The sequence below is a fragment of the Pseudorca crassidens genome, chromosome 13 (genome assembly GCF_039906515.1).
Source record: "Pseudorca crassidens isolate mPseCra1 chromosome 13, mPseCra1.hap1, whole genome shotgun sequence".
NCBI classification, from domain to species: Eukaryota; Metazoa; Chordata; class Mammalia; order Artiodactyla; family Delphinidae; genus Pseudorca; species Pseudorca crassidens.
The window spans coordinates 15,587,462-15,609,184 of NC_090308.1; the positions used below are offsets into that span (position 1 = coordinate 15,587,462).

General features: G+C 46.3%; 1 protein-coding gene across 3 annotated transcripts in view; it reads right to left on the minus strand.

The window, feature by feature from the left end:
• The window catches only part of PPP1R14C (protein phosphatase 1 regulatory inhibitor subunit 14C), an 86,314-nt gene extending 74,890 nt beyond the window's left edge, over positions 1–11,424 (minus strand). Inside the window, exon 1 of one of the 3 annotated variants that reach the window (XM_067701777.1) lies at positions 10,972–11,424. In XM_067701777.1, coding sequence (XP_067557878.1) covers positions 10,972–11,277 — 306 coding nt within the window. In that variant the 5' untranslated portion in view covers positions 11,278–11,424. The remainder of the gene's footprint in view (positions 1–10,971) is intronic. The other 2 variants (XM_067701776.1, XM_067701774.1) reach the window with 2 other exon arrangements.
• Positions 11,425–21,723: the final 10,299 nt, after the last annotated feature.

Sequence of the window (21,723 nt, forward strand, 5' to 3'; positions counted from 1 at the left end):
GAAAATTAATTTGTTTAGTACAGATTTATTCAGACTCTTATTTAGGCTAATTTGTACTCTTTGCCTTTTTAAAAATTTATTTCCTAAAGCTGCCGCACTTTTCTCTCTCAGATGCTCGTTTTATATCTCAACACAAATCTTCCTCAAGTTAAAATAAACACCACCATTAGTTAATTAGACACTGCCAAGATAATGGACAAATAATAACAGGAAAGGCCTCCAACAGGCAGTATTATAACTTATATGCCTAAAAGCTTTAAGTCAAATATGCCAGCTCTTCTTAAAGGTTAACCCAATTAAATGCAAAAAAAAAAAAAAAAAAACAATAGGCAGATAGGGTAGCTCTGAGTATCTGCCCTGTTAATTTAACTTGGAAATCAACAGTGGGGAGGAAGTGCTGGAGGGGAAAAGAGGGTTTTTTTTAAAAAGGCTTCTCAGCTGGATCCTTCCCATCCAAGTGGCATCACATAAGACATCATGCAAGGGAAGGTTGGAGACACTCAATTTAGCTACTGAAATGACTATGTAAATCGGATGATCCTTTGGTGAACTAGTCTGTCTCAGGTTTGCCTTGAGAGAAAAGACCCTCTATTACTGCTTTAAATATCACTGTCTCTTTAATAAATCTCATTTTCTCCAATGCACGGTCAGCTTTATTATAGAATCTCTATAAAGATCAGAGCTTAAAAGCCCTAGACTTCCCTCTTTTTTGTTTTTTTCAGATGAGGAAAGAAAACCTGAAAACAAAAGCCTATGTGAAAATGACTTGCCAAGGTCATCTGGCTGGTAAGCGGCAGCCCTGCTAGAACTGAGGCCAGGACCCTTCCCACCACATCATATTGGGAACACGTTTCATAGATCTCATAGATGCCAACATGGTCCCACAGCCCACAAATGATACAGCCTGCCCTGTGTATTCACTCCCGAAGTTCAGCTATTAAGTGACGACTTTCTCTTACTTAAGACCTTACTTCCTATTAACATGAACGATAAAGTGTTTTTAGTCATTTACATTATAATGTCAATGAATTTAAGATAACCTTTCCCGAAAACAGGCTTTGAGTAAAGGAAGAAATACACAACCACTATGTGGTAAATAAGTGTATTGAAAACACTAATACAACCATGAACAGGAAATAGTTGCCGCCCTCAAAGGGCTTCCAATCATATGGACACCTCCGTTCTTCCCCTACAACAGGAAGGTTTCCTTTACTTTCTCTTTTTCTCTTATACAGTTTAAATGGATGAAGGCATCTTCCTCCTCTTTCCCCATCTATGTAAATATCTGTTGGAATGAATGAATATTCCTTCCCTCCACAGGTCTTTCCACAGCTTGACCTAAGGATTCTTTCAAAAAGGAAAAGCCCTTCTGTGATCACTTTTTCTTCAACCATAAAGTGACGCTTTACAGACTAATTCACACTCTGGTCTCTTCTTTTTTCTAAGCTTTTACACAGTGGAACAGATTTCCAAAATGCCAGTGGTGACTAAGAAAAATCTGGTGAGAATTTATTGGCCCGGACTTTTAAGCAGAGGCAGGAATCCTGGCTTTCATTCCTTGTTCTATCAAGACTTGTGTGAGCCTGTTGCTCTGAATCTTATCTTCTAATGGAAAAGCCCTCACCCCTTCCCAGCACAGCAGGCATCTCCACTTCCAAAGAAATGAACGATTACAAACAAAATAATATTCTTGTACATACTGAAAAGTTAAAATTACAGAGAAGAATGGCAGTAACGTGTGATTACTTCCTTTGAAGACTTTCATCACCCGGGCATCTGTGCCTTATTCCATCATAATGTCCTTTTAGCTCACAGTTTCAAAAAAACCACATGTAGGGGCTTCCCTGGTGGCGCAGTGGTTGAGAGTCCGCCTGCCGATGCAGGGGACATGGGTTCGTGCCCCGGTCTGGGAGGATCCCACATGCCACGGAGCCATGGCCGCTGAGCCTGTGCGTCCGGAGCCTGTGCTCCGCAGCGGGAGAGACCACAACAGTGAGAGGCCCATGTACCAAAAAAAAAAATGTATATAATTCCTAAGCATGAAAAAGAACTGAAACTTAAGGTCAACGATAGAAGAGCAGATTTTTTTTTTTTTGGCTGCACTGCGTGCAGCATGTGGGATCTTAGTTCCCCAACCAGGGATCAAACCCACACTCCCTGCAGTGGAAGCTCGGGGTCTTAACCACTGGACCGCCAAGGAAGTCCCATGAAGAACAGATTTTTAATACAGGTAGAGCCAAATTAGATTAATGCCCTTAACTTGGGGTATGTATTTCTGAAATGCACGGCACCAGAAGATGCTGCCGTCTGGTCGAGGGGACCAGTTTCTGCGTCACTCACTTGACAGCCAGGTCCTGGACCCCTGAGTGCAGCCAGGATGCAAGAGGCCACTAGGGCTGCAGGGACCACAAGATTTTGCCCTCAGAAGCTGCAGGAGACAGAATTATAGAAAGGTGCCGAGACAGGGGTGAGCACAGGCCAGCAAAGGGCTATCAGCCGGTGACGACACCTGTGACAGAGGTTTGCTGGAGAAGAGCAGGTAAGACGTAGGCAGGTGAGGAGGAGGGAGAGGTGATTCTGGCAGAGGGAGACAAACGGGAAGGGGTTCTTGCCTGACCTGCACTAGGACCTCGGTTGATAACTGAAGAAGCAAGGGTGGGGTGGGGGAAGGAGATGAGACCAGCGAGGGGGCAGCAGCGGAGCCCTGAGCCTTGTCGCAGGCCATATCCTGACAGCTGTGGGGAGGGACTAGATCCGGTCAGGATTTTAGAAACACTCCAGCCGGCCATGTGGAGGGGGCTCTGAAGCTCCCGTGGTGAGGGAGAGCTGGAGATGAAGGACCAGAGGAGAAGACCCTAGCCCAGGAACCAAAGACAGGGCTTCACTCCAGCCTCTGCCACTTGAGAATCACGTGTCCCCTGACCTGTCACTCAAGCTCTCTGTACCTCAGTCTCTCTACCTCCCTTGCAGAGTTACTGTAGGGAATGAACGAGGGCTCAGGAAGGACGGGTTGTGCAGTAAGAACTTAATAAATGCAGCTGCTGGAAGCCATGGTAGCATCGAGGCTATGTGACTTTGGGAGTCAGCGTGACCTTGGACAAGCACAAGGAACCACTTCTCTGACCTCAGTTTCTTCCTCTATAACGAGAAGAAATTAAGATAATACCACCCACCTCATAAAGTTACTGTCAGGATCGACTGGAGGAGATAAAATGTATAAATCACCTGGCCCTCGACCGAGAGCTACTCGAGTAGCAGAAGTAGCGATAACAGCAGCAATAGTAGAGGGCTGGTAGTAGTACCAGTGCTAGTAGGAGCAGTAATTTGAGGGACATGAGACCAAAGTGTCTCTTCTATAATACAGGTGAGAAATTATATGGTGCTGGACTAAAGCGGTGGCAGTGAGAAGCCAAAGAATCAGATTCCAGAGCTCTAAGGAGGCGTCCACAAGACCTCCTGACTGCTGGATGTGACCCGCAGGGAGAGGTCAGAGGAGGATGCCAGTATACTCTTGGCTGGGACACCTGTGGACAGCGTGCCTACCATTCACCCAGGGAACTGAGGAAGAGGGGCAGGTTGCAGAGGAAAATGAGAAACTCAGTTTCAGAGCAGCTGCAGTTGAGGTTCCCACGGGGCATCTGAGTATGTCTGGTACTCAGAAAACAGATCAGGGTGAAATATACAGATTGAAGAGTTGTCAGCACATGGCCAGCAACTGAAGCCACAGGAGTATTCGTATCAACCAGAAAGAGGATGCAGGAGTGGGGAAAAAAATAGAAAGAATAGAGCAGAGGCCCAGAGACAGAGGCAGTATGACAGCACTGAAGAGGTGGGCAGAGGACGAAAAGCCGGAAAGGAGGCTGGAAGGGTAGCTAGAGATTAGGATGAAAGCCAGGAGAGGACTGCTCAAAGGTTTCCCTAGGAAATGGTGAAGGGCACCTAATGCCTCAGAAGGTCAAGTAAAAAAGACCCAAACAAACCACTGGACTGCAAAGCAAGAAGATCCTCAGGGAAGCCATGGGAGGAGCCAACATCAGATTGCAGTGGATAAACAGTGGGTGTCATGGGGGGAGAAAGAGCTAGAAAAATAGTAAGGGAAGGAGAAGATAGGGCAGCAACCAGAGGGAGTACAGGATTGAGAAAGGGAAGCATTTTTGTGGTAGGAGGTTGTTGGTAAGGGAAAGAAACACCGCAACTTGTGTATGTGCTGGGGTGAAAGGAGGAGGTTGAAAAGCAGCCCAGGTAGGAAGGTAATTAAGAGGAGGAAGTGCCCGGGAGGGTGGATGGTTGGCTAGAACAGCGGGAGGCTGCAAGGGGCAGGGCAGGTAACAGAAAGGATGCCTTGAAAAGACAGGTGGGGACTTCCCTGGTGGCGCAGTGGTTAAGAATCCATCTGCCAACGCAGGGGACACAGGTTCAAGCCCTGGTCTGGGAAGATCCCACATGCTGTGGAGCAACTAAGCCTGTGTGCCACAACTACTGAGCCTGCACTCTAGAGCCCAAGAGCCACAACTACTGAGCCCACAAGCCACAACTACTGAAGCCCACGCACCTAAAGCTCAGGCTCCGCGACAAGAGAAGCCAACGCAATGAGAAGCCCACACACCGCAACGAAGAGTAGCCCCTGCTCGCCGCAACTAGAGAAAGCCCATGTGCAGCAACAAAGACCCAACACAGCCAAAAACAAAATAAAAATAATAATAATGATGGTTTTTTAAAAGACAGGTGAAGGTTTGAAATAGACAAGTGCAGGAAACGGGAGACAAGAGAGTAAACTACAAAATGCAGTTATGCACATGGTGCACACACCACATGGAAAATGAAACAGACTCAGTTGTTCCCTCCATCTAGAAAGAGATGATGTCTTTGAGGAGACTATGAGCTGAGCAAGGGTACCCTATGAAGCCAGGTTGTTTCAAAGGTGAGAGAAAAACGGAAGATACTGGAAACAAACAGGTGTCAGAGATGAGAAGGGCAGGTAGGCTAGTGTGGCAAGGGGAACAGTAGAAGCAAAGGAAAAGGCTGGACAGGAGACATGAGGAAGATTCAATTTTCAAAAGAATTCTCTCAGTCTAAGCTTAAAAATCAATTAGCTGCGACTACTGTCTTTAAATTCCTGTTTTGAGCAAATAGGTCAATGGAGGTAGGTGTATATCCAAAAATGCTGAAATAAAACAGTAATGATGCAAGAGCTTGATATAGATGATTATAACCGAACCCTGCATCAGTTTTTTTCCATAGCCATGAGTATGATCAAGGAGCACCACCAAATAAGCCGATAGTAAAAGATCAATGACTTTTAAAAGGTTTTCGGAAGGTTGACCCTTTTTCATTCACTCAAATAAATGCTTAAGGGCCGAAGAACTGTGCCCTACAAGGAACACAAAGAAAATTCAGACCAATCCTGCCTTCAAATTGTTGATGCCTAAGTTCTCTCCACATATATGAAAATCCACAGGAACTTCCAGAATGAGGAAGGCTCTAGGAAAAAAGGGAATGACAGAGCGAATATTTGCCCATGTTCAAGTTCAGAAATACACCAATGCCTCTGACCTCACATCCGTCTCCAAATTCTACCACCAAATAGGTATGAATACTTCTTTTTTCTTCCCCCCTCCTGCTCTCCCACATCACAGAGAACGACCAACAGTTAGTGGCTGGTTATGATTCAAACTACAACACTGACTAAGGTCCATCTCCACGGTCTGACCCATTTGGTCCTCCTAACACCACCACAAAGGGGCCAGGACTATTCCCTTCAACGCAGGGGGAAAGTGGGGCTCAGAGAGGTTAAGGAAATTGCCCGATCTCTAAGCACTACTAAATGCTGGGGCCAACGTACCTTTCAGGTTCACCTCGCTTCGAAGCATTTACTCTTTTAATCACTGCCTCCACACCAAATTTCCCTAACCACTGTTCCAAAGGGAAACCTGTTAAGTACAGTTTTCATTTCATCCTTTGGCAATTTAGAATTCTTTTATTCATGGACTTTTAACATGTTTAATTTATTCCTTAATATTTTACAGATTGAGTTTATGGAGTTTTTTTTTTTTTTAAGCAGTTTGGTTTAAAAGTCTATTCATTCTCAAATACCTACACAAATGGGGATTCACCACATTATCCACAAACCATCTTCTAGACAGCACTTTCTACCTTCCAGCTGAGGGACTAACAAGGCAGCAAAGCAGGCTAATTTGGTGTTGCAGAGGAGGAATCTAGAACAAAGCAACGACCTGAACTAAAAACAGGAGGCCTGATCCGAGAACAAATCCACGGACACTGGAGTCCCCCAACATGCAACATCAGTCAACTCAGAAGTTACAACCGCTGCATCAGGGGAGTAGAAAACCTACAGGGGTTCAAGAAGGTGCCAGGCACTGGCCCACCTCAGGAAGCAGTGATTAAGGTACAGCTGACTTTCTGGACACAGCCCTGCTCTGCTGTGTCCCAGCTCAGGGGCCTGGGGCAACTTCTTGACTTCTCTGTGCCTCAGTTTCCACATCCATGAAATGGGAATATCAGAGGTTGTTACTAGGATTCCATGAACCATACCTGATACACAGAAAGCACTCAATAAATTTTAGCTAATTATCTTATATATGTTTAAGCGTTTCCCCTTCAGGAGCAGTATTTTTTTAATGGCAGGTTACCCCAAAATGTGTTATGAAATCAATTTAGAGGGTCACAACCAGCAATTGTGGTAAATTAAATAGAACAGAATATTGTATTTCAACATTAATAAAGTCATATTTTATATTAACGTTGTAATTTTTCTTTCACGTACATGGTAACATTAAGTGGCGCTTCGTGAATCTCTGTTTTCATCCATCCATGTGTCAGTGTATCTATCAGGCAGCAAGAGTGTTTCTTTCTAGGGCCACAATCAAAAAAATTTGAGAACCACTGACTTACAGAATGAGGATGGTAGGGAGTAAGGGAAGATGAAAAAGTGTGATGTGCCAGAAACCACTTTTTAAAATGTAGACAGCTGCAGCAAAAGGAAAGCCCCCCAAATGGACATTCAGGATAACCCAGGAGATACTCTCAGTGTACAAGTCTGTTTATGGCTAGGCTGCTGCGGGCGTTTCAGTAATCCGAGGTTAACAACAGGCTCTTATTTCCAAAGCAAATCAAACCGCAAAACTGGAAGTACAGATGTTATCTTGATGCTGGGCAAGATGGGAAAAATTGACATGACTTATCCAGTTAAGTCCTCTTGCAATACTCGTCAAAGTAAACACTATGCCAGATATCAAATGCTCTTAAAAACTATCAGGGTTTGGGAGAGATATGAAAATGTCTTAAAACAGAAATTCTTACATGTGGATGTAGATTTAACCTAGCAGTTCTGTTATAAGTAAATTCCTAGGTGAAAATGTAACTAACTGTACAAGAAGATGAAATGGAAAATAACTATAAACGTAAATAATCATTTTAGAATCTATAAAGACATTTATTTATGTAACCAAAAGGCTGTATGATGTGGGGGGCGGGGGTTATTACTTTTTATTGGTGTATAGTTGCTTTACAATGTTGTGTTCGTTTCTACTTATGTACGATGTGGTGTTTAACCATACCACCCTTAGACTGTGTAGGAACAATACCACCCTTAGACTGTGTAGGAGGGCCACAGCCCTGGGCCCACTCATCTTCCTGCAGAGTTCCTGGGACCAGGTGGACTTACCCATCCAGAGCAGGTATCCCTCCATCTGGTTTTAGCCTACACTCTGTCCCCAGAATTCCCTGATCAAATACCAGGACACTTCCAGGGCATGAACAGGCTCCTTCCAGGTCTGGCCTCCCAAAGGGGGACTTTGCCACTGGTTGGAGCCAGAGGCACAGTTAGAGGGGGGACAAAGGGTGTGGACAGACTGGACATGCAAGTGGACACGATGTCCTTTACCTCATTGAAGGTATCACAGGTGAAGAACCGAGGGAAGAACCGAGGGAAGCAGGTCCTGGCCCAGGGGAAGATTCTCCCAACCAGCTATGAGCTCTGGGAAATCTGAGAATTCAAAGTTCAAGCCTAGCTTTCCAGGCCATTATGAAGATATCTTTGCCAAGGTAGGATGACAGAATATATATAAATGCTCATTAGCTTGATTCATAACTTTGAAACGTTTTGACACATGCTATGAGGGCCCCCATCTGTTCTCTTGCACAGGACCCTGCAGAGTTATAAGCAGGCTCGGTGCTTAGAACATGGACCAGAGCCACACTGCTGGGTTCTTACCCCACCTCACCCAGTGACATTCACCGGCTATGTGAACTTGGGAAAGCCTCTTAATCCCTCTGTGTCTCAGTTTCCTCATCTGTAAAACAGAGATGATAACAGCACTCTCTTCATATGGGTTGTTGTAATGACTAACTGAATCAGTGCCTGGAACAGCACGCCGTGTGTAATATAAGTACTCCATAAATTCTGTCTTTGTATTATTCTCTGTATAAAACCGATTGGCCACTGAAAACTTCTAGATAAAACCATAGCCAGGAAGTTATTCTGTGTATTTCTTCTCTCCCACTCCTTTCTAATTTTAAATATCATACTTTATGCCACTCTAAAAGACCACTATTTTCTATTCTTAAAAGGACAAGTCATCTAACTGCTGACCTGCCTGATGCAAGTTCTTCTGAAATTAAATACATGTTCATCTGGAAGACCCCCAACCTGGCAGATAGCTCAGGGCTCTGGCTGGTTTGAAGTGTGGCAAGCTGGCTTTCCGTGTCAATTTCACGGGCTAAACATTTGGAGACATTACCAATTTTAAGTGTAAAAAAGGACATTTCCTAACCTTCATATTCATGAGATTCAGAGCTACAAGCCAGGTAGGTCCTTCTCGATTCACAAACCAGAGGCTGAAATACTTGAAGCTATCAGCAAGGAAAGGCTACCAGACCAGAGAAATGAAGCTAAAAATAGAGCCCTAACAGTGGAAAAATAGATGGCAGAAGACAATCCCTTACGTGGATACTTATTAGTCCACAGGCTTTTTATTATTCAACGAAGGTGTAGCATCAATATAGTATTTACAAATTGCCAACAGCCCTTTCAATGACTTATATTTCTTCAACCTAAAATGACAGAACAACTTGAAGAGGAATATTTGCCCCATTTTAATGACATGCGGGCAGCCTATAGCATCTTGTGTCATTTCACCACAAAACCTCTCAACTCTCTAGCTGTTTGCTATACGTTGAGGTCTGAAATGGGAGAAGTACAAGGAAAAGATTCAAGGTCAATTTACCCTTTAAAATAGGTACCTAACCTACATGTTTAATACAGTGAGTATTCAATCTTTCATTTTTTTCCAATTATTCAGAAGAACCTTTAAAATATATGATTTGCCAACCTGATGAGAGGCTGGAACTCTTTCCCAAGCTACATCTATTTAGTCTCCCATAAAAAGAACATTGCTAAATCATTGTTAATTTCAACAACAGTTTCTCTACTAACCCAAATCTTCTCCAAACCCAAAATGGAGTATAAAGACCAGTATGAAATAAGTGAAAAGTAATTGGATTCTACAGAGGCAAGACTGAGCACATCCATCCATCCCACAGTAATCCCATCTAAATCAAATATATTGTTTCTTTAAAGAGTTTTGCCAACTTCCTATTTAAAAAAAACCCATAAACACTTCCTATTTTGGCCAGTTTTATTTATGCAATTAAAATGGCTTTTTATAAGAGCTGGGCTGGAGAAACAATATATTTTTACAAGCCCATTAGTCATATAGTCAAGCTTCATTATATCACAATCATTCATCAGGAGTCTGTAATGAGAATGCTGTTTCCTTGCGCGATGAGAATGTTAAGGAAAATATGTATTCACAATAGGCCATAAAATGTGTGAAATCTAAACCAGAGGAAAAGCCAGTGGGTTCATCTGGCTTTCATTTTTGCTGTAGAGGGTAACAGCCCTATAGACACAAACCTAGCTTTAACTTAGAAACCATATCCTTAATTATTAACCCTCTTCATTCTTCCACCCTTTCCAAACTCCACTCCCTTAAAAGAAGTAGAATACTTCATTTACAAATACTGTTATTAAAGACTCTCATGGGCGATCATGTTGGCTTCGGTCATTTTTCTGCCATAGTTTTGTTACAGCTTATTCTAAATATTTCTCCTTACATCAACTATTTCTCCTGACGCGGCAGTCAGATTTGCGTATAAGCTTAGCCCCTGAACTGTGGGAAGTAAATGTCGTGGCGGAGGGGGAGCTGGGCGATTCCGGGCATCCCGCACACCACCCGCAGGCTCCCTTCCTTCCACCCAGGCACCCTTCCAGGTTGCCCAAGGCTCTCATTCTGCGCCCGTCAACGGGAGTAACTGAAACTGGGCAGGAAGAAGGAAAGCGGCTTCAACAAAGCCCAACGTGTGCAGCTTTGGTAATGCAAGGCCGAACTATGGAGACGTGCGTCGGGGCTGGCTAGCAAAGGGAAAGCGTTCAGCTTATGATTTTGTTGTATATTTCAGAAACCGAGGTGGTCTCTAAGATCCCCAGAATCTCTCCTCTCCGTTAAGCAGCTTTCAGTCTTTTCCCTGCTCCCCCTCCACAGAAACCGGGTCTGCCAGGGTCCCAGCAGTGAGCGCTGTTCTCGTGGGTTTGCGCGCAGCCGGGGTGATCCCCTCCGAGCCCCACTTCGGGGAGCTGCAGCTGGAGCCGAGAGGAGCCCGGGGCTGGCAGAAACGCAGCGCGCCGAGCAAGACCTAGCTCTCGGTACGGCCATCAAGGGGGCCCCCAGCTCTCCGGGCACCCGGCAGCTGAACCCAGGAGGGGCTTCCCCATCGCTGCGCCCCGGCACCAGAGGGCACTCTGGAGAGAGAACACGCCGCGCCTCGCTCCCAGCCCTGGGTCCCCAGGAGCCAGGGCGGTGCGCGCCAGGGAGTCAGAGCCCTGGAGAATTCCTGTGTTTGCGCAGCGGGGCCAGGGAGGCCCCCGACCCTCCCGGTCCCGCGTCCAGGTACCTCGCAGCCGTAAAGCTGTCCCAGCTGCTCCACGATCCACTCCTCTAGCACGAGCCGCTTCCGAAGCTCTTTGCGATCGTATTTCACTGTCACTTTTCCCTGCTGGTGGCGCCGCTGCTGCTGCTGAACGTGCCCGGCAGCGGACGCCGTGGCCACGGGCGCCGAGTCCTCCCGGGAGGAGCCCGAACCGCTGCTCGAGCCTGGGCTGCCGCCGGCGCCGCCCCGGGGGCTCTGGAAGAAAACCCGCGCGCCGCCGCCGCCGGCGGCCCCACCGGCCGCCTCACTGCTGCCCGTCGCCACCGACATGTCCCCGTGCGCGCCGGAGACCGAGTGAGGCCCGGAGGAGGGGGCGGGCGGAGCGCCCGGCGCCGCTACCGCCTTGGGCCGGGCAGCGGCATGCGCGGGCTTCGTCAGCACCTGCTCCGCGCCGCCGCCGGCTCGCGGGGAGCTCTGGAGGAGGAGCCGCGGCGACCGGGAGGAGCGCGGGCGGGGGAGGGCGGGGGCCGCAGCCCTAGGGACTCAGCCGAGGACCGTCTGGGTCCAGCCCCGGAGGCGGATCCGGCGCCCGGCAGGCAGCGGGCCCGGGGCGTGGGAGTTGCGCGCGGCGAAGGGGGTGTGGGCGCGCAGACACACACGGGCGACCGGCGTGGGTCTGGGGCCAGGTCCTCTGCGCGGGTGACCGTGTGCTGCCCTGCTGGACACGGGGATTGCGCTTCTCCCGCCGCCTCGGCCGGCGCTGCCGGGAACTGCGCTGGCGACCGCCTGGGGCAGGGGACGCGGGAAGGGGCCGAGGCGCAGGTTCCTCACAGAGGTTTCCCTCTCCCTGCCGCCTCCTCTGAGGGCGGGGCGGTGTCTCCTCCCCTCCCGGGCCCATCCCGCCGCTCCAAACACCCGTTCCTATCCGTGCCACTTCCTCTCTGGGAGAGTGAGAAAAACTGACGAGGCGATGTTTGTGCCATCAGGCAATCACCGCGCCTGAGAAATTCTCTTCAGACCAGACAGTGTCTTGTTACCTCAATGACAGTGCATTCAGATATCTTCGTATCTAAAGGGCAGAAGGCTTGATGTCTCTTGGGCAAAGGACTGGGGATATCCTGACAGCAAATACTTCTCTAAGAGTCAGTGCTGGTCACTGGTCTTACATTTCTAGTATTGTATTCCCTGCATAGCCAGCTTTCTTAATACCATTTCCAAACAACGTCTTTGAAGCTAGCAAAGTTACAGCACTGACTGACTACTTTTAAAACATCAGGCAGCCAAGAAGGGTTACAAATGAATGAGCTTACTATGCGGTTTAGGGCAAGGAGATGGGGAGGAAAGTTCTAAACAGAAAACTGCATGTGTATGTGTGTAAAATTATAGGGAGACACTAATATGTTTCTGTTGTACATAACAATACATTTCTGTTCAGGCAACTGGAAGAAACCGCAAAAGATGTTCAAACACAAGTAAGTAGCTTTTATGAACTTTTTTAAAACCTGGTAAAGGTTACTGGCAGCTACTCAAGTTTCTCAGAGATAAAGAATCAAGTCAATTTCCTCTGAACACTTTCTATGATGGAGAGGATTCTGGGGGGGCTCCTAGACTCACAGCTATAAAGACACTGAAAATAAAAGTAGCCAGCAGCTTTGTCCTGACTCTTCTGGCTGGTGCCCTGGTCTGCTCTATCCAGATTTGTGTCCGCTTTATTCCTTCACTTGGGGTTTTCCAGCCAGAACATGACTGCGAAGGGATTTTCCCAAGTGTTCCATGCCTAATGTGCATCATCGGGACAGGTCTGGCCTTGAAGAGTGAAAGGAAAGATCTAGTGGGGACTGTGTGAAATAGGTGGCTGGTGTGCGTCTTGGACTCTTCTTGTAATTAGAGGAGGTCAAGGCTAAAAATCCCTGCCCCCTGGAAGAGGCCAGCAGTCCTTAAGGTGGTAGGTTTCTCACCCAACCTTTCATGGAGAAGGGAGACAAAACTACGCTGATTGGCTCCTAGAGATTTTTTTTGTTTAATAAATTTATTTATTTACTTATTTTTGGCTGTATTGGGTCTTCGCTGCTGTGCACGGACTTTCTCTAGTTGTGGCAAGCAGGGGCTACTCTTCGTTGCGGTGCGCAGGCTTCTCATTGTGGTGGCCTCTCTTGTTGCAGAGCACGGGCTCTGGGCTCTAGGCTCTAGGCTCAGTAGTTGTGGCGCACGGGCTTAGTTGCTCCGTGGCATGTGGGATCTTCCCGGACCAGGGCTCGAACCCATGTCCCCTGCATTGGCAGGCGGATCCTTAACCACTGTGCCACCAGGGAAGCCCACTCCTAGAGACGGATGACAGTTCTCCACATCACCCCTTCTAGACATCCAGCGCTTATCCAAGTTACCTAGCACCTGCTTTAACCAGCTGGACTAACCAGGAGAATTTCATTCAAAACCAAAAAACAGCTAAAATTGTAGTTAATGAAGGAGAAACTATATAAAATCTTGGCCTCATTCTGGTGTTGGGGACTGGCCATACCAATTATTTTGAAAACTGTGCCTGGTTTCCAGGAGTGTGGCAAAGAGTGGAAAATTCCAACTCCTTACTTTGAGTCTTTGGACAATGAATTCAGTCATTCAATAATAACTTCAAAGGATTTGTAGAAATTCACAAAGTTCTTTCTGAGAATTTCTTGTGTCAGTTTTTTTCTCACTGCATAAGACTTCTTCCTTTATGCTTAAAATTCAGCTTTCACTTATATGACTTCAAAAATGACAAGTACTAAGTACATATAAGAAGAAATTTAGAGTTTTAGGCATCCTAACTTGTAGAAAAATAGCCAGGGAAGAGTCACGCTCTTTCCAGGGGTACACTGACCTTCAGATGCCCAAATGAGTCACCTTGACTTGGAATTATGAGTTGAAGTAAACAAGAGTTCCTCTTCCTATAAATCCAATAACTCCACCCAGGATATAATTTACATTTGAAGTGAACTCCACAGCCCCATTCTTGCCACAAATACACACACACACACACACACACACACACACCCCTCAGTGTTTGAATAATCAAAACTCAGTGTTCAAATCTTGACGGAGAATAGAATTACCGTTTTTGCAGATTTCAAATACTGAAGACAAAATATTTGGGAACAGGGGAATTATTCTGGGGCCAGAAACTGTTTACACAGATGAATATCTAAATTTAGCAAAACCAAAGATATTTCTCATCTCTAAGATTAAAATGTAAATTTGTCCAGGGCAAACCCCTTCATTTCTACTGCAAACAAGTTTTTTTAAATGGTAGTTAATCAAAAACAATGAATAGTTTTTAGTGAATTAAATGGTCTGAGAGTTTTCTAGAACACAAGAGATGAGCTTCCATCATCTGAGGAGTCTATCAGTTGCTCACAGTATTTTCACTTTGCAGAGTACAGTCCATTATTTCGTTACTCTTTACGGAGTGAGAGCAACGATGTTGTTAATAGTATATCAGTGTAGTTTTCCTCTGGCTACTGTCTCTTCTCCCCACCCTGCCGCCACCCCTTTTTTTTTCCTTCCTAATTCTGGACCTTTGATTGTATCACGTACTACAATTTGGAATCATAATTCCAAAATAAACTTAGCCACTACTTGCCTATACAACCAGAGCCCATAACAGTCACTGTCACGATTCTAAAATTTTGTCTAGGCAATTAACAGAAGTTCTTACCTGACTGTTCAGAGATGATGAAAAGCAGGGGGGAAATCCATAGCTTCAGCTCTTCCCTTCTAACAAAGATTAAGTATCCCTGCACCTTCTTGTAAGCCTAGCCTGTGGAATAGTTTGTCTCTTTCTGTAAAACTAAGGTCAAATTTGTTTCGAGAGGAGCCAGTTATCCCCTGTCCAGCCAAAGGCCTCCTGCCCTCCCCCTTTCACCATCCAGTGTTCTGGAAGAGTGGTCCATTCCCCCAGGTCTCTGTCTTCCCCTCTCAGGCTCCGCCCTCTGCAGTGCCGCTGCCACCACTGCCAACCGAGGTCTCCCCCCGAGCTCCATGTTGCTCACTTCGGTCTGTGCTTTTTCAGCTCTTATCTGCCTTGACCTCCCGCCACATCTGACAGTCTTGAACCTCTTTTTGCCAACACCCTCCTGGTTTTGCTCCCACCTCTGTGTATTCCATCACAGTGATTGCAGTGAACTCCTTTTCCTACATCTCTGCCTTAAGATTCTACCGTCAGCTCCTCTTTGTTCATTCACATGCTCACTCCAGGTGACTTTGTCTCCTGATGAAGATTCCAGTTTGACAACCTACCATCTACCTGCCACAGACTCCTCAAATCATGACCTCCAGCGGATTCCTGGTCCGAGCTTCAGATCTACAGGTGTATAACCTTTAGTGCCCACGCATGCAAATACGTTTATAGTTAACGTACACAAATATACACCCATCTCAATTCATTAGAAAACAAAACAGTTCAGTGAATATTGTTCTGGTCATGGATGGCCAGCACAGTAAGATTTTTTTACTACAAACCACAATAAGAAATACATTTCTGGCATGACCTAAATAGATATCCGCACACATAACTTACCCATATTACATGTAATACACTCTGACATGTCCTATTCTATTCTGTTCTGTTTTATTATTTTTAAAGAATGCTGTTCACAATCTACTAAACCCACTAAAGCGTTGCAACCCAGAACTGGAAAAGTGCTGCTATTGGCCAGAACCATGCCTACGAGTGCCAGGACTCTTCATGGCTGGTTATTTATTCCCCTGGCACTCTTTTTCTGTCATTCTTAACTTAAGTGTTCTGGTCAACAATTTTGACCCCAAATGGCTGATACAGAACATACGTGTGATCCTCCTGGCAATGCCACAGAAGAACTAAAGAAAAATATTCTGGACATGAAGATGGGCCTTTGCTGGACCTCCACACTCCCTCAGGAAATGGTGGAGGGCCTGGATGGTAAAGATCGAAGGTCATCAGGGATTGGTAGAGCCTCCAGCCTCAAGACAAGTATATGGTAATTGTTACCAGCACAAGCCTCAGATCCCAAGTGCCTGGATTGAATCAGGACTCTGCCACTTAGGCACTGTGTGACTTTGGCAAGTTACTTAACCTCTCTGTGCCTCCATTTCTCCATCTATAAAATGATCAGTAGCACTTGTCTCACAGGTTGTTCTGAGGGAAAATGAGTTACTAGGGAAAAAGCACCTAGAACAGTGCCTGCTGCTTTGTGTGAAGGGATCATAGACATAGCAGAGAGAACTCACTATAGGTCCAACAGTGTCGCAGAGAAATTACTGCCATAGGGACATCCTATGTCCAGGGATGTGAAGAGAACAGTGGGAAAATATCTCCGTAGGGAACCTGCTCCAATCATTACCCAGCACGATTCAGTTAGCGTTCCCATTGACCAGTTCCAATAAATGGAGGTAAACACCTATACCCACTGCTTACTTAGGTAAACACCTATACCCACTGCATCCACGTGGAGGTTGACACCTCCACGTGGATGCCTTGAAGTCACCTCAAATTAACAAATTCAAAATGAAATCACCATCTTCCCAGGCCGGACCTGCTTCACTTCCTAGCTTCCCTTTGCCAGGACTGTTTAGCACCATTCACTCACTTCTCTGCTCAATCTAGAAACTTGAGAACCATCTACCTCAGTCTCTTATCCACCGTGTCCAATTAATAAGCAAACCCTAATGGTCCCATGTTTGTCTGGACCTCAAACCTGCTTCCTCCTCGGGTCCCCACACTGTCCTGTGGACTTCTCCCATGCTCTCCTACTTTGTCTTCATGCCCTGCCTCCCATGCATTTTCTATACTACTCCCACAGGGAGATTTCTGAAAGCAAATGTGATCAATATCCTATGCTTAAAATTCCCTCCCTATTCCCCATTCCCTTCAGGCTGAAGTCCAAACAACTTAGCATTGCACACAGGCTTTTCTTGCTCTGGCCCTTGCTTTCTGCTCCAGCATCTGTTCAGACACTCCCCATCCCACCCGAACACCCATACACACCTCACTCTGCCCAATACCTCACTGAACGTGGAGTTCCCAAACACAGAACCCTCCCGCTACTTTTGCCTGTGCCTACAACCCCCTTCCCAGTTCCCCATGGTGCCAGGCTGACCCCTCAACCCCTCCGGGATCATCTCCGGGTGTCACCTCCTGGACTAAACTCTCCGAGATCTCCTTGGTCTCAGCTAGATGTTGCTCTCATGTTTGCCCGTTGACCACCATCTGTCACATCACCCATCAAGCCTTTTTGTGATCAAGTCTCCGCTCCAGTGTCACCTCCTCAGCAGGCCTTCTCTCTGCACCCTGTCTCCCCTCGATCTCTTTCTTCCTTCTTCTCATTCTTAAGACAACTTGAAGAGCATATATGTATTTGTTAACAGACTCACTCTCCCGCCGGAATGTAAATTTCACGAGGGCAGGGACTCCATTGTTCAATTTCTCCACTTCCTAAAACCATCCTAGCACTAGGCATCTCATTGTCGACAGAAGGAGTCTGTTAAGTCATCTGTCCCTTCCACTAGATTGTAAACTCCCGAAGACGTGGACGTGGCGTGGCTAATGGAGTTTATGTTCTCAGCACCAAGAACAGTGCTTACGACATGGTAGGTGCCCTGAAATAGGGAATGAGTAAAACTAATCTCCACTTCTGGCTGTACACCGTTTTTTTCTTGATTCTCCGATATAAATACACAGAAATACAGATCTCTCTCATCTCTCCTCAGTATAGGCTCAATCTGGAGGTGGTTGTTCTTTTAAATCAAAGGAAATCACGCTTCTCCCCTCTACAGAGAAGCTCCTGGGTTTTTACTTAGTTTCCATAGTAAACAAAGGAGATAACTGTCACTCTGCTCTCCCAAGGTCCCACACACCTTTTGTCGCCAGTATTTAGTTTCAGCTTTTGAACACCTTGTTGGTTTGAGGCTGTTAGGAGAGAGTGGCTTAAGAATCAGGTGTGAAATCAAATTGTGATTCCAACTCTCCTCTTACCTGGCTCTGCCTTCAGCTGAGCAGTTGTTTTCCCATCTGCAAAAGTAGGAATGATTCTAAAGGCCACCACCCCAGGCCATCTGTGGTGACGGACCAGGTCATCGTGGACCGAGGCGTGGTCCTGCAGGACACAAGTAATCTGGAGCTGTGTCACCTTCGACTCACCAAGCAAGTCTGACAGCACTCAGACTGCTCCAAACCCTGTCCTCTGACACCAGTCTGTACTCGTCCCATGACGATGTCAAACGTCTCTAAAGCTTTCTAAACATCCACTCTCACATTCTGCACTTGTCTCGCCACGGCCCAGAAACAGAGCAGTTCACCAACAGGCACCCGCTCAGGGACTGCCCTCCAAAAGACTCTGTGCTAAAGGTCCTGTGTTGTCATTATGAATAACTTATCAACTCTAACAGCTGTAATAACAGCAATAATAACAGGGCATTGCCCTCCAGCTTGAGAGAATGAGGTGCTGGTTTTAATTTCCTCCTCTGCAAATCTTGTTAAAAATAGAGTTGATCCTAGTGACCCAGAAAGATGTTTACCTTCTGAGGAGGCTGCCTGGCCTCTGCACTCTGCCCGCCATGTGCTGCGGAGGATGGCGTGAGAATCCTTCCTTTAAAAACCCATATCCCTGTTCCTATACGTCTCTCAGGACTGTAGGGATCACTGCGTTGTGTTGTGTTGTATTGTGTGTTGTGTTGTGTTGTGTTACAATGGGCTCCATCCCAGGGAAAAGGGGGCTGGGTGTCCATGAAGGGCCTGACATTCCCAGTGTCAATTTCCAGTGGAAAGCTAGAAGGTCCTTCTAAGAAGGCGAACTTCTTAGGTGCTGCAGAGGAAGGTGGGAGAAGTGATTTTTCACTGGCTTTGTGATGAGACCGTGTGGAGATGTCTAAACTTAACTATGCCTGTAGGTGTCCTCCACAGGGAAGTGGGCCCACAACCAGGTTGGCAGGTCCTGAGCAAGTCTTATCTGGAGCAGATGACGCAGGTTTACGATAGTTTGGGTCTTATAATACCAGAAGCTCCCCATCACTGACACCTATTACGTGTCAGACACTTTATTATAAATGCTGTCTCATCGAGTTCCCGCCCCCAACCCTGCAGACAACCTACCTTCAAGGATGATGATTCCACTCATTTGAAAGATAAAGAAACCAAGCTGTGAGAGTTGAAGTGACCCCTCCCTCCACCCTGAGGTTTTGTAGGTAGTGGAGCTAGGATCTTATTTTTTATCTGCTGCACTGGTCATTAGTAAGATACTACCCGAAAGTTCCAGCCTCCTCTCAATTCTGTGAAGGATCTTTACGGCAGGGTTGTGAGCTTAGGGCAGAGCCATGGAGTTATAGACATGCAGCATCCCTTTTTCTTCCATTGGAGCTTGGCTTGGTGGAGCCCAAGGTCATTGTGAGAGAGCCTCAGGGGACAGGAAGCCTCATAGGACCATAAGCCCACTCCACACAGAGATCTCTAGTCCGGTTCCAAATTTGGAGTAGCCAAGTTTTGTTTTTAAATGACGAAGGCAGTTTTTCCTTTCCCCTTCTCTACTCCGAGAACTGAGATATTCTGAAATCAATTGGCAGTTCTACACGGCGTCTCCCCTGCTCCCTGCCACGTGGGATGCAAATCTGATTCTGGTCCACCCCACACCAATTAAGTCAAAGTCTCTGGGGGTCAGCCTGGGACATTGTGCTAAAAGTTCTCAGGTGAATCCACTGTGCAGCTGGGGAGGAGGGCCACCACCCAGGACCATTTGGGGACAATCTTAAGTATAACAATGGGACTCTCCAAACACTGCCTTCTGTTCTCAGCCTTCCTCCATTCTTTCCCACTCTTAACTATTCTCTCTGGCTTTGCTTCACAAAAACCTCAGAATCATCATCACCAATCCTCCATAAGTGCTTAACCAAAGATGTCACGTTCTATAGAGATGGCTGTTCAGTCACAGTGTGAATTTCACTGTGCAATTCAAAACTGTGCAATTCAAAACCGATGAAGCAACTTGGCAAGTGTTTTGAAATATAAAAAGAGTGGATCTTTATGGACAGACAAAATCATCTCAATTATAGAATAATAAAAGGATCAGATATAGTTGTATAATTGTATAAATAAGTAAATGGATCATATCACCAAGAAATCTAATTACCTAACTGGAAAAAAAAATTTAAACTGAAGGAGTATGGTCTGCCAGAACCCTAGGTAGAGAATTATGTTGATCCTAGGAAACATAATATGTTGAAAAAGTAGAGAATGGTCTTTCTTTCCAGCTTTCATATTTAAGATAACAGAAAAATCTATTGCACTGTGTTGCATACATCATGTTTGAAAAACAGACCAAATTATAACATGGTATGTCCTGGTACAGCAAAATGTTACAGCCCAGAAAACTGTGCAAGCAGTAAGTGTGCTTAATGTCCTTGTACAGACCGCAAGGCAATAAGCTATAGAATAAGTAATAAGTGGCATTACCCTCCGCTGTCCCCACTGCCCAACCCACAGAAAGAGAAAATTATTAAAAATTCCACAGATGCCCTTTGGCTGTCTGAACCCTTAGAAAGAGGTTCTGTACAGAAAAGCCCAGAACTGCTGCAGAGCATAATAAATGAAGATAAGCCTCAAGGTACTTCCAAATCTGTCACCGTAGATTTGCAGTACTGTGATTGTGACGGCGGCCATCATTTCTGAAAATAAAACTTCTAGTAAATTCATGATTCTAGTGAACCAAGAAATGTGGAGACTTTCTGGGAAACAGGGTCGAATCTAACTTACCAACTGTGCTGTATCCCCTATTTTGTCCTGTAAAATCAGTCAGGCTGGGCAAGGAACAAGCCGGACCCCACCCATGGGGGGTTAGCTGGGCCGTCTGCAGTTGCTAATCCTGGGATATGCTGTTGTGGTTCGGTTCCAGCTGTGAAGCAAGCTGTGAGTGGAGGAAATGTGTCCCTTTTCCTAGTTTTCAGGTCCCCACCTTCCCCAGGTGCATATGCCAAGTGCCCTGTCCGCCATCGCTACCCTTTGCTGGCAGACAGAGACTCTCACGGCCTTTCTTCTGTCACGTGTCCCACTCCTCTCTCCCACAGCCAGCCCAGTTTCTTATCCTCCAGGACCAAGGCAGCAACTACTGATGGGGATAAACTGGCTGTGTGATAATGACAGAAGGCAAAGAGCCTGTACTAGGTTGAATAGTGTCCCCACCCCCCAAATTCTCATCCTTCTTAAAACCTCAAATGTGACTTAATTTGGAAATAAGATCATTGCAGAGGTAATGGATGAAATCATATTGAAGTAGTGTGGGCCCCTAGTCCAACATGATTGGTGTCCTTCTACGAGGAAAAGAGACACAGCGGCACAGACATACACAGAGGAAGACAGTGTGAAGAGAGCCAGAGAACGTCATGTGAGGACACAGGCAAAGATCTCAGGATTGCACCTATAAAACCAAGGAATGCCAGGAACCACCAGAAGCTAGAAGAGGCAAGGAAGCATCCTCACCCAGAGCCTTCAGAGAGAGCATGGCCCTGCCACACCTTGACGGTTGGACTTGGAGCCTCCAGAGCTGGGAGAGAATACATTTCTGTTGTTTAAGCCACCCAGTTTGTAGTACTGGGTTACCCCAATGCTAGGTACTAACACAGTGCCTTAAGTGTGTACCTGGCTGCTAAACACAGTCTCCTGCAGACTCGGGGTGAAAATAAGTTTCATCTCAAATGGCAGTTCATATTGCTTCTGGGGGGCCACTTAGTGCTCTGCTTGGATTTGGGCTGTGAGGCGGTGTCCAGGCTGTACAAGGG